Source organism: Gopherus evgoodei, chromosome 4 (assembly GCF_007399415.2).
Source record: "Gopherus evgoodei ecotype Sinaloan lineage chromosome 4, rGopEvg1_v1.p, whole genome shotgun sequence".
In the NCBI taxonomy this organism is placed as follows: Eukaryota; Metazoa; Chordata; order Testudines; family Testudinidae; genus Gopherus; species Gopherus evgoodei.
This window is the reverse complement of record NC_044325.1, coordinates 36,324,188-36,336,289: the sequence shown is the minus strand read 5'-3', so window position 1 is coordinate 36,336,289 and position 12,102 is coordinate 36,324,188. Positions and strand designations below refer to the sequence as shown.

The 12,102-nt window shown below is 41.0% G+C and overlaps 1 protein-coding gene across 2 annotated transcripts in view; it reads right to left on the bottom strand.

The window, feature by feature from the left end:
- GALC (galactosylceramidase) overlaps positions 1-12,102 on the bottom strand; it is a 67,185-nt gene that overhangs the window by 14,414 nt on the left and 40,669 nt on the right. For both annotated transcript variants that reach the window (XM_030558975.1, XM_030558974.1), the window contains 5 exons: positions 11,145-11,234; positions 9,522-9,611; positions 7,929-8,073; positions 5,321-5,501; positions 1,110-1,273 (listed from right to left, as the gene is read on the bottom strand). In XM_030558975.1, the coding sequence (XP_030414835.1) occupies positions 1,110-1,273; positions 5,321-5,501; positions 7,929-8,073; positions 9,522-9,611; positions 11,145-11,234 (670 nt within the window). The remainder of the gene's footprint in view (positions 1-1,109; positions 1,274-5,320; positions 5,502-7,928; positions 8,074-9,521; positions 9,612-11,144; positions 11,235-12,102) is intronic.

The window sequence follows — 12,102 nt, the reverse complement described above, 5'->3', positions numbered from 1 at the left end:
CTGAAAAAAAAAAGTCAGGCCCTTAGCAGAACAACCAAGTCATCCTATTAGGCTAGCCAGACCATTTGTCCTTCCATTGTTTCATCCAAAATAACAATAGCACGTGTCGGCAACAGAGCAGTTGTCTCTGTTGACTTTAAGTCAGTTGAGTTAACCTAGGATATGGATCCTTTCACTGGTAGGATTTTGACCCAGGTTAATAGTAAAGTTAAAAAAATAGTTCTGTCAGCAATATGGTCATTCCAGTGAAGTAAGAGAGCAATCTCAGTGCAGTTCTTCATTTATGCACTAAGTATATGCCAAAATCGGGTTTAATACATTCTTAAACAAAAAAACTGTCATACCAGTAAGGGTTTAAACTTTTGATTTGACCAGATGAACAGGTAAGGTATGATCAGAACTTTGATAGGAGACCAGACTGTCAAGCGCTACAGAAAGTAGTGTGTGTGATTCAATAGATAGCACGTCCGTTCAGTTTTGACTCACAGGGAAGGAGGCTAAGTGATAAAATACTGCTTTGCTGGAAATATCTTCTAGGTGAAATGAATAAAACGGATGTCCTGTCTACTTATGATTCATTAAAGTAGTGATTATTCTCCCCCTGAGTAGGGATGTTAAATCTAATGACTTCGCTAAGTTCCACTTGGAACCACATTTTGTCTACCAAAATTCTCCTTGTTTCAGCTGGATAATTTCTTCTCAAATCCTATCAAACTGATTGTGTAGTGTTGCTGTATGCTAATCTACTTACATTCGCATACCACATCCACCACCCTGGTATCTAAGCACCTGCATGGACGTCATCTTGTCAAAGGCATCCTACATCAATTAATTTCAATTATTCTAAGTATACAGCACAGACAGTGATAACTATCATCAATAAAAGAAACCATGTGCTTGTCCAGGAGCCTGCAGGCATTATCTTTAAGAAGGATATAACTCATTAGAGGACAATGGGTTTATAATGCAAGTGCCATCTATGAAATTAAGCATCCTGCATTTTCTTCAGCTTTTTCATCAAACCTCCAGTTGGCTTTCTTTCAGGCTTAGATACAACCAAGCGTCAGCCCTTTAAAAGGGTGTGTGTCTGTTAATAATGAGTTACTTACAGAGATCACCAGTGACCTGGTAGGTGCCATCTGCAAACACCCAGAAGAAGAGTCCTTTGCTATGTCTAACATATATCCCGCCATTGTTTACTCTTCCTGCAATGAACACACCACCGTTGCCCAGGTGCTCTATGTAGACATCACAAGTTATCGACACATTTACCCTGCAAGAGAAAGTTAACACTTAATAAAGAAAGGAGAAGAGAGATGCTTCTTTACTATCCTTAAGTCTTCTCTGTACAGCCTGGCAGTCATTTCAATGACACACACTGGAGGAATAAGTATTTTTAATATGAAGATTAAGTCCTGCAATTCCTATCATCAATGGGAGCTGCACAGCTTTGGCAAATCTCACCAAATCTCTCAAACCTTAGTCTAGAGGAATGGAATGAACCCCAATATTTCAGGTCTTATTGTCACTAAAAAAAATAAAAGATTAACCTCTATTTCTACAGAGCTTTTCATACAAGCCAAGTAAAAGGAGATCAAAGTCCAAGTCCCAACAGACTCACAGTATGATTAGGAGTAAGTCACATCAACTCCCTGTGTCTCAGTTTCCCTAGCTGTGAAATAGGTATAATGACACTTACCCAGCTGTGCAAAACACTAAGATTTATGGATAAAAGCACTATGGGAGTTAAGCAGTTGATGCATTGTGATCACTTAGTCTGAGCTGTATAACATAGGCCATAGAACTTCCCCCAGAAATTCCTATTGCATTTCTTTTAGAAAAACATCCTACCTTGATTTAAAGACTATCAGTGATGGAAAATCCACCACAACTCTTGGTAAATTGTTCAAATGAGTAATTATTACGACTATCAAAAACAACCTTTATTTCTGGTCTGAACTTGTCTAGCTTCAACTTCTAGCTATTGGTTCATGTTATACCTTTTCCCTGCTAGACTGAAGAGCCCATTATTAAATATTTGTTCCTCATGTAGATACTAACAGACTAATCAAGTCATCCCTTAACTTCTCTCTTTATTAAGCTAAGTAGATTGAGTTATTTTAGTCTATCACCACAAGGCGTGTTTGCTAACCCTTTACTCATTCTTGTGGCTCTTTTCTGAAGCTCTCTAATTTATCCTTCTTGAATTGTGGGCACCAGAACTGGCCCCAGTATTCCAGGGTGACATCCTGGTTTTCTACAAAGCAGTATATTTTTCTGCAGTTATAGTATAACGATAAGCAGCTTACAGTGTAAATTGCACTACACCTTTACACAGTACCAAGATATTTTCTGGTGCAGAAAAAACAAAAACAAAAAAACCCCACAACTCAAACGGTTTGAAAACCCAATATGTTTAAAACCTGAAGTGCCTTAAGATAAATGACATTAACAGAGAGAGTGCCTCAAGGCCACACATTCAACAAACTTCCACTATTCAGAAAGTCGTCTTAGTGTACGCCTCACCCCTCAAGTCAGTTGATAAATACAGCTGAAGGAATATCTGTTTCTTTTATCTCCTCCTACTGGAAGATATGTCTGACGCTTGGCTCTTTTGTAACACTGTTAAAGGATGGATAAGTTTCTCAGTTATACAGTTACTCATTAGATACAGAATTCAAAAACAGCACTTACAAATACTTCAGCAAAAAGCCAATAGCACCGAGAAATTGGAAGTGCAAACCCATAGTACAAAGCACCAAGCAGACAGAGACCCTTTTCTCATGTCATCAGTTAAACTGCATGCAAAAAGCAAGGAGGAAACACAGATCTATCCAAAGCTATTGCCATGGACCATGGATCACAATGGTTCACATGGCCATTAGAATGCTGCTGGGAAGCAGGGCATTAGGATGCACTCCAAGAACAATAGACAGCAAAAAGAAGTTAGTGACTTGGAAGCAGAACTGTGATAGATCTACTGGTGGCTATAGCTAAATCCCCCACTCTATGGTCAAGATGAGGTTATGGGCGGATTCAACACTCAACCTCATAATTTCAACAGCAAGGGATGAGGATAGAGAATATCAAAGGATAAGTACCTCAACAAGGCTAAGGCTAGACTTGAACTGGGAATGAAACAAGCAAATCAAAGGGGCACTAATTAGATGCAACAGGTATGTAAAATTAGTGATTATCAGGCAAACATTCAATTGCTCAGACATTCAACACACAGGAATATGAGGTTGCTAATCTGTAAACGCCTTCATTTTCAGTTTAAAAAACTTAAAATTCTAGGGTTTCACAAAAAAAAAAGCATTATCCCCCTCCACCCCTCCGAATTTCACCCTACTTTTGTATCATTCAAATATAAAAAAAATTGTTTAATTAGGGAAATACAATCCATTGCATGGAGATTTATGTATTACAATATATTAGTCTATGTGTATATGCAAAGCTGCCTGTTGAAGTAAGGCTGTGTATTAGAAGATGCACACAATAAACAAACAGGGATGCACACAAGCTCTGAAGTGCATGAACATCTTAACATACTGATGAGTCTCATGCCCACCGTGTACACATTTCAAGCTGTTAGCAGATAATGGTGTGAAGATTTGACTCATTAAAATGGGAAGACAATGAAAATCTGTATCAAAATATGTTTCAGAACACTAGGAAGTACACTGAAGGTCTTCACATAAGACAGCGAGGATTTATAAATATTGAGCCTAATTATTAAATGTAAATATTTATATGCTGATAGTTCTAAGTCTACAAAAGAATTTTTATCCAAATTAAAAGTTTGATTTTGGGATTAGAGATATATTATTTTCTTAAACTCAGAGGTGGAATCATGCTTTGAGTTCTGTTTTAGTTCTGCAGCAAACTACATTGCATTCCACTCAAAGCATTAATCTACTGAATATTCCCGCCTCCACCCTTCTGTTCGCCAAAATGAACCCTGGTATTTGCCCAGAAAAATTAATACTAGTTTTCTGTACCCAATTTTCAGCTGCTTTTGTTGTTGCAGTAACACACACCAATAAATTCCTAGGAAAAAATTAAAATAAAAAATGAAAATGAAGGGTCCAACTAATCTGAGAGGTCAGAAGAGTAACGTGGAGTAGGAACATTTTTGACAATACTATGGGATTAACTGAAAAACTCAGAGAACTCAAAATGCCCGCTATTCTTTTCCACACCACCCAACCCTTGCACAACTTTGATTCTGCATCCCCTCTTTTCTCCAATTAGTCATCGCATGTAAGCCAACTGACCTCCAACTCAAGTGTAGAGTCTCACTGGAGTCTCCCAGTTTATCAGGTTACTAACGTACTTTGACTAACCTCACTGATGCATCCACAGCCATCTTTACCTAAAATGCAGTATTCCATGGGCTCTACAGATCAAGTCAGTGCAATTTTTGGGACTGGCCAGAATATGGCACTACAAGACCAATGTAACAGAAATTTGAAAGAGTTCATTTGGTAACATCAAACATTTGAATTGACATTACAGATCACAGCCAAGCTTGACCCAAAGCTTTTGCATCTTAAAGTCATCTTACATTCTTCCCCATTTGTACAACAGATTTTAAGCGGAATCATTCAGCATGGTTACAAACACATGGACAGATATTTGTACTGGATTCACAAAAATCCGACCTCTACCTTAAAATTAGACTTGTGTTTACAAGCTGCCACTAATTTGGCCTAGAATTTTTTCAGCATTCTAAATCAAAAATCACTCAATCCTTGGGATTCAAAAAGAGAGATATGCATACTCAATCTATCCCAGGTGTGGATTAGTCTAGATACAAATTAGCTTTGGAATGAAAATTCAAGACAGAAGCTGCCCGTGAGAGGGCATGGGATGCCACATGCATGGGAATACTGGGTTAAAATTAGTCTTGGAAGGATGAAATTTTTAAAAGTAAAATGTCAGTAAACATTGATTTCACCATGCACACACAGGGTAGTGAAAAATATTTCCATTAATAACTAAAATTTACAGATAGGCAATTGCTACTTGAAAAAAAAATTTTTTTTAAGAGTTTAAGGATATTTCTTTGTATGTTTTAAATGTGATGTTGACAATTTGTCTTAATAGTTATAAAGTTTTACCTTTTTCAGTCTCACTGTCTATTAATAAATTGCAGGAAATTATTGGGAGAGTGTCAGACACCTTGAAAATTTAAATAGATAAGAGTTCTTAAAAATAAACAAACCAATATTATCCATCAAAACTACCAAAAACAAAACAAAACAAAAAACCTAAAAACTGAATTCTGCAAAGCCTACTTAAAGTGGATTCAACATACCATTTAAAGTCTCCTATAATGCTGATGGCCTGGTCTGCATCAGAAGCCCAGGTGATGGGTCGCTGAACCACCACCTGGCGGAGTGTGAAAATGTGGTCCCCTGGATCAGAAGTGTTGACAAAGTACTCGAATACCCCTGTCTGATCAGCAAAATGTGGAGCTTCACTAAAGGGCGGATTACCTATTCAAAGAATTAAAAAAACCAACAATGAGGGTTAGGTTTATTTCTTTTAATCCCACACACGCTTCAGGTTTTCGGAAAGTTCTCTTCCAAAATATTCTTCATATTTATAATTTCTTCCATCAGCACATCTGTGCTTGAGAATCAACAGCAGTGCAAAATTAGAGTGGCTAACACATACCATACGGTTCTTGCTGGTTCCAATATGGCCTCATTGACTGGGAGTGCTATTAGGCTAGACCTCATGGGCTATAGAATATCCAAGAGCTTGTATTGCGCATCCCGGACCTCATCTAAGTGGATCTGAAGCTATTCTGCTACTCTCTGAAGTAGTTTTTAGAAATGTTTATGGTCATCTAGAGGACAAGGCAAGGCTGAAGCGATTACCTCATCGAGCAAGGAAGAAATGTGTTAGCACTAGTGGTAACAGTGGATCTGGTTCATCTTCCTCCTCTTCCATAGGTTCAGAAGGCTCCAACAAATTCCCTGAGGGAAGGGGTGGTACGATTTCCCTCCTGGCTCTCACAGACTCTGGTTCTTCTGTATATGGGTCCCATGGTCCCCAATAAGGTCAATATGAGGGATTGAAAATAGGTTGTGAGGGTCACCAAGACACAGAGTACCATTGGTCCAAGGGGGTGTCCCTTACTTAACCAGATGAGACTGGAAGTAGGAGGCTCTCAATCCTCTGAACTCCCTCAGCAGAGAGGAAGATGGTTCCACAGGAACATTAGACTGTCTAGAAGATAAGGTTGGGTCTGGTTCCATTGATGGTACCAGTGTCAGGAAACCATGGCTAGTGAATGGAATGAGAGATGAGATTCTCCCCAGCATCAGAATCTTGCTGGAGAGAGTCAACAAAGGGGACTGCGAGTCCAGGAGGACAAAAATACAACATGGTGTGGGGTTAGACATTGGAGCCTTAGATGGCTGAGTCTTGTCGCCCCGCACCCTCGGAGCCTGCATAATAGAGCTCTTAGCAATCTGTGGTTCTTTCCTAGGCTGTGACAGTATCACTGGTGTTAGAATTTCTGACCGCATGGTTATTGCCAGTACCAACAGTTCATAATATTTTGGCTCTTGGGGCTTTGTGTTAGTGGTACAAAGGTCAATGTAAATGATGGGGGAGCAGTGCTGAAGACAACTTGCTCTTATGTGCCTTTTGATCATGGTCATGAAGCTTACGAGGATCTAAGTCCTTGTGTCCTGGGTGAAAAATACTCATCCAACCTGGACACGATCGGGGAGGGATCCCTTCTCTTAGATCTAGGAAGGAATCCACTCTGATGTTTATTAAAGCGTCTCTTATTAAGGGTTTCTTCACTCAAGCTGTTACTGCTTCTGAATCAGACATCGAACTAGAAAACACAATTCTCAATAATCAGGCTGATGTACAGGAGAATGGATCTCACTGGACTGGATCCAACTGAGGCCTCATAATATGTTCCAGCATGGACTTCCCAAGCCAGAGTTCTCATGTCTGCCATGTTCTGCGAGGAAAGGAGCAGCTTATACCACACTTAGGGGAGACAGGAGCTTCTCTAAGTCAGCAGAGGCAACTCTGGTGGTCATTGCTGATCAAAAAGGAGCAGGGGGCAATGGACGCAATTCTCACTGCCTGGGCATAATTCAAGTCCCACACCCTGGAATCAGAGGATTTCCCAGAATAGGGTCGTAATTAATTAACTACTTATCAAACTATGAAAACTATTAACAATAACTAACAATATAAAAAAACAAATATTTACAGGAAAGAATGTCAAAGAGGATCAGTTCCAGATACTGCAGGATTCTGACTCAGGCCTTGTGGTCATAAGAAGGAACTGGAGAGGCGTCAGTCGGGACTGCTAACTCTTTGGTACAGAGCACAAGGGGAACAACTGCGCAGATGCAGACCAGTGGACACCACTTGCCAGAAATCTAGTCTCAGACACATGCACACCCACAGTGGAATACACAGAGGAACCAGCACTTGAAGTATTCAGTATTTCTACTCCAGGACAGTCAGTAGCAGCCAGAAGGTTATACTATTTGTGATGTATTTCACTCTCTCACAGACCAGCTGGAGGGCTTGTCTACACTTGAAATGCTACAGCAGCATAACTGCTGTAGCACTTCAGTGTAGACAATACCTACTCAGATCAGAGGGGTTCTCCCATCGGCATAGGTAATCCACCTCCCCCAAGAGGCAGTAGCTTGGGTCAAGGACAAATTCTTCCTCTGATCTGTGCTGTCTACACCAGGGATTAGGTCAGCTTAACAACGTCACTCAGCAGTGTGGATTTTTCACACCCCTGAGCAATGTAACTGGGTCGTCTTAACATTTTAGTGTAGACTAGGATACTAATGCAGATTATTCCTCTAAGCACCATAGCCCTTTTGCTTTCACAGACAGCACAGACCGTAAGAAATTAAGAGTTGACTTACGAATGTTGAAATCATCCTTGTAATTTGAAGGAAAAGGCTTGGACTGGGGAGGATCTGGGTAAGTGCCTTTCCGGCCTGTCGTGAGGGTAGTTAACGTGTAGACTTCATCCACATCCAGATTTAAACTGAACATCCCTTCATGTACCTGTAATGAAAGAAAGCACAAGCTAAAGAAATGCAAGAGGTGGCTACTGCGATCGCATCAGCGAATCCCAAAATTCTGCAGCATTGCCTTTAACTTTCCAAGTTAACACAAAAGCATACCATCTTGCATCAGCAGGTCTAATTTCCCTATAGGTATGTTGAGCTTTACCCCCAAACTCTGTACTTCACTCCATTTTCCAGTGAACTGTAACACTGCAAACTACCTATAAACCAGCTAATGAGGCACAGCCTGTTTGTCCCTTCTGAGCATGAAAGTCACCAGGGAGCTACCCTGAAGAGGGGAGGCAGCAGTTGGCAGTACAGAGATCCATCTGGAAACACTCATTTACAACAGAATTTAAGCAACAGCTTTTTTGAGAAGTGGTATTTATCGAGGCAATCAGAACCCAGCCTGCAGAAGCTTCTCTGTATTCCCATGTTCCCATTACTTGAGATATAACAGATTCACTGGCAACAGGGGTCCCTCTTCCCACACTTTACTTCTAAATGTGTGGAGAGAAAATCACCACAGGGAAGCAGCAGGGCCCGAAGACGACATTGGGTCGAGGCTGTGAAAATGGGATGTGGGGGGTCCCAGCCAGAGAAATATTAGGCCTTGACCCTGCAAATTGCTGAGCAACAGAGTGCAAGATTGATGCCGTCTAGCACAAATGCAAGTGTCAGGGACTGGGTGTAAGTGGGTGGGTGTAAGCAAGTTTAAGTGCCACACTGAACAGTAAAGGCTCAGGTCCACTGTGCACCTACTCCAGTGCTCAAGTGTACAAGGTAAAAAGGGGCAAGACGAGGGGAAAGAACAGAGTTTCCGAGTAAATCATTATGCTAATGAATCACTTAGCTACATCCTCCTCTCTCAAGATTCACTCCAGCTACCATGAAAGAGTGATGTGGCAGCCATGCAGCAGGGCTCTCACTAACAAGAGTATCAGTGTCCCTAGAACTCAGCATCCTGCTCAGCACTTCATGATTACACAAGGAATATTGTACACCTACATCACGTGGCGTCAAGCCCAACCGGCCAAATTCTCTTCTCTCACCGGGGTAAAGCTGAAGTAATTCCACTTTTTTACCTTGCACCTATACATGTAACGTTCCACAACCAAGCTGGATAGGATTAAACCCATAATACATAAAATACAAAATGGCCAGAAGTCTTTGAACAAATCAGGGGTGTCAAAATCATTTTTATCTGTAAACCAGGTTTTCTTCCATTCCCCCATCAGTCACCCAGAATAACAAAATGGCAAGGGTTTGAAGTAGAACGACCAGATGTTCTACTTTTATAGGGACGGTCCCGATATTTGGGACTTTTTTTTTTTTTTTAATATAGGCTCCTATTACCCCCCACCCTCTGTAATGGTTTTTCACAATTGCTGTCTGGTCACCCTAGTTTGAGGAGAATTAACAGTGATCAGTAAGTAACAAACCCACCTTTACAGGAGGAAGAGGATGGAATAAGGTGGAATTTGCAGATTTGAAGCCAAGCTTGGTATACCACATTTTCAAGATTGTCACTTTATGCTAGGAAGAAACAAAAAAAACAAAAAACACTTTCATAAGATTCTTCTTTAGAAATACTGAGGATTTAAAGAGACATTTAAGTCTGTTTTAGTGAAACATGTTGGGTGAACAGCCCAAGAGACAACCATTATCTGCTTATCCACAGAACAGGTATAGCATGGGCAATGGCAGCTCACAATTCCCTCACATCTGTGGGTCTCTGCCTCAATACACAGGAACAGCTTTTATGAAGAGGGGAATTCACTCTTATTAGCCCACTGAATCCTTGGCTTCCGTCAAGAATGCTAACAAGATGGCCAATTAGTGCCAACTGTGATGAAGGTTCTGATACAGACATCTATCTCCAGCAGCTGGGATTAGATTGCCCCATTCATTTCATATCTGGATAACTAATTTATCACAAGTTTTGGTCACAAGTGCCTGGGCCTAATTAGAACCACTGAATAATGCAGCTGATGAGTCCCAGGGCTACAAGAATGTGAGGGCAACTACAGTTCTATTACTTAAAAACACAATCATTCAACAAAATTCTAGAGTTTGAATTTAGTCACAGTGAAGTTAGCAAGAGAAAAATCTAGAGTTAGAAACATGGTGTGCACACTATTCCTACAGGATCTCTTATACAATTTTTCCTGGTAAGCCACATGGCATAAGAGCAGTACCACTTGGGGCACTAGGGGCAGCTGTGTTACAAGAGCCATGATTGAGGGCTGCTTGTAAGTCTTTTATTCCATTATTCCAGGGTGAATGAGGCACTACTTGCCTCAGCCTGTACAGCTGTGAAGGGAGAGGAACCAATCCTACTAGAAATTAAAACCTAAGAGGGTTCAAACACTTTCGCCTTCTGATAAGTAACTCCCCAAATCTGCCATTTAACACAGACTAGTTACTGTGGCTATTGGAGCATGGCTCACGTTTTTCCCAGCTAAGCTGCACTCATCCACCCACCGAGAGGTATCCAGACTATCTTAAACACAGGCCTCTCTTTTTCAGCAGAATAGCTAGAGGAGGAGGAAACAAACTATTTCACAGGAAGAGGATTTGTTCCCATTAAGTGAGGGTTAAATATGCCTACAAGGGAGGCAGAAAGTAGTGGATTTCCAAGTCAAATAAGGGAAAATGTGCTCCTCTCCATACTACCGAAAGTATTTTCAGGAAAACATTAAAGAAAAAACAGTAACATTCTTTGAATGCTTTTTGGAGTTGGGAGAATCAGTTTTTGGTAGGTGAAGGTGATTGTAGTGTAACAAATTGTTCTTCTGCGAATACACGAGTGCTCATCTTTCAGCCCCCAAAGTATAGGCCTCCACCACATAAGTTCAAGGAGAACTTTCAGCTTACAGTAGTAGTCAGTCCCTTATGCTTTACGTGGCTACGATTTTAGATGCCAACATCACTCACATGCACAAAGCTAGTTCTTTACACAGTGACATCTTATTTTGTTACAGGCCCAGTGAACACATATCAAACGATATGCAACAACCTGATGTCCCTGAATACATTTATATGATACACACACAAAAATTTACTTACAAAGGATCCTTTGAGGTAGAAAGTTGCTTTCTGAGGTAACACAATGAAGGGAAGCAGTGGAGGCCTGATACACTGAGAGTGGCGATAAGTCTGGAAAGAAAATGAATGGAACAGATGGGAACATGCATCACTGAAATTGGTCATTTGCCAATTTCGATGGGAGTCAAGATCCCCAAGTATGAGCCAAAAGCTATAAACATTAACAAAATGGTAACAAAAGGGATCAGGTAAATTGTTTTGGTTCCAAGTTCACTGCTATTTCGGGGGTAATGGAAGTTAGAGTCCATATTTATTTTGGATGCTGCTTACATCAGCAATGTGATAGGATGCGCAGGACTCCTTGCCAGACTACTGGAACTAAGGCAATTAAGGAGCTGGAGAAAGAACTGATCACACTCTTCACCAGTAGGACTAAAACACACACAAAATTGATTTACGTGAAGATGAGACCAAGTTAAATGAACTCTGCATCCAGATAATAAATCTTACAGTAGTTTGATTTCTGCAGAAATGATGGCCAAGATCTTCTGAAGTACCCAATTCGAGATGCCTTAAACATGCATGATTTTCGTGGGTGAGGGGTTGCTCAGAACTCTCTGAAATCAGACCCCTTTACGGTATCTCAAACTCGGCCCAAAAATCCCAAGTCACATTTAAAAAATCCCTGTGGGTGCTCCACTCTAAGTGACAGCGCGTCCTGGTGCTGTCGATCGGAGATTTTCGGTAGCAGTGCCTGGTTGGGGCGCACGCACCCAGATGGTATCTCCCATCTAGTTGGAATCGTCCTGAGTGCGTGCGCCCCACACCTTCCTCAGTTCCTTCTCTACCGTGGAGCATCATACTAGTACTCCAAAGTAGAGGGCAGGAGGGCAGGGAGTGGAGCACCCACAGGGACACACGTCTTGAAGAACCTCAGTTACTGTAAGGTGAGTAACTTTCTCTTCTTCTTCAAGTGCTG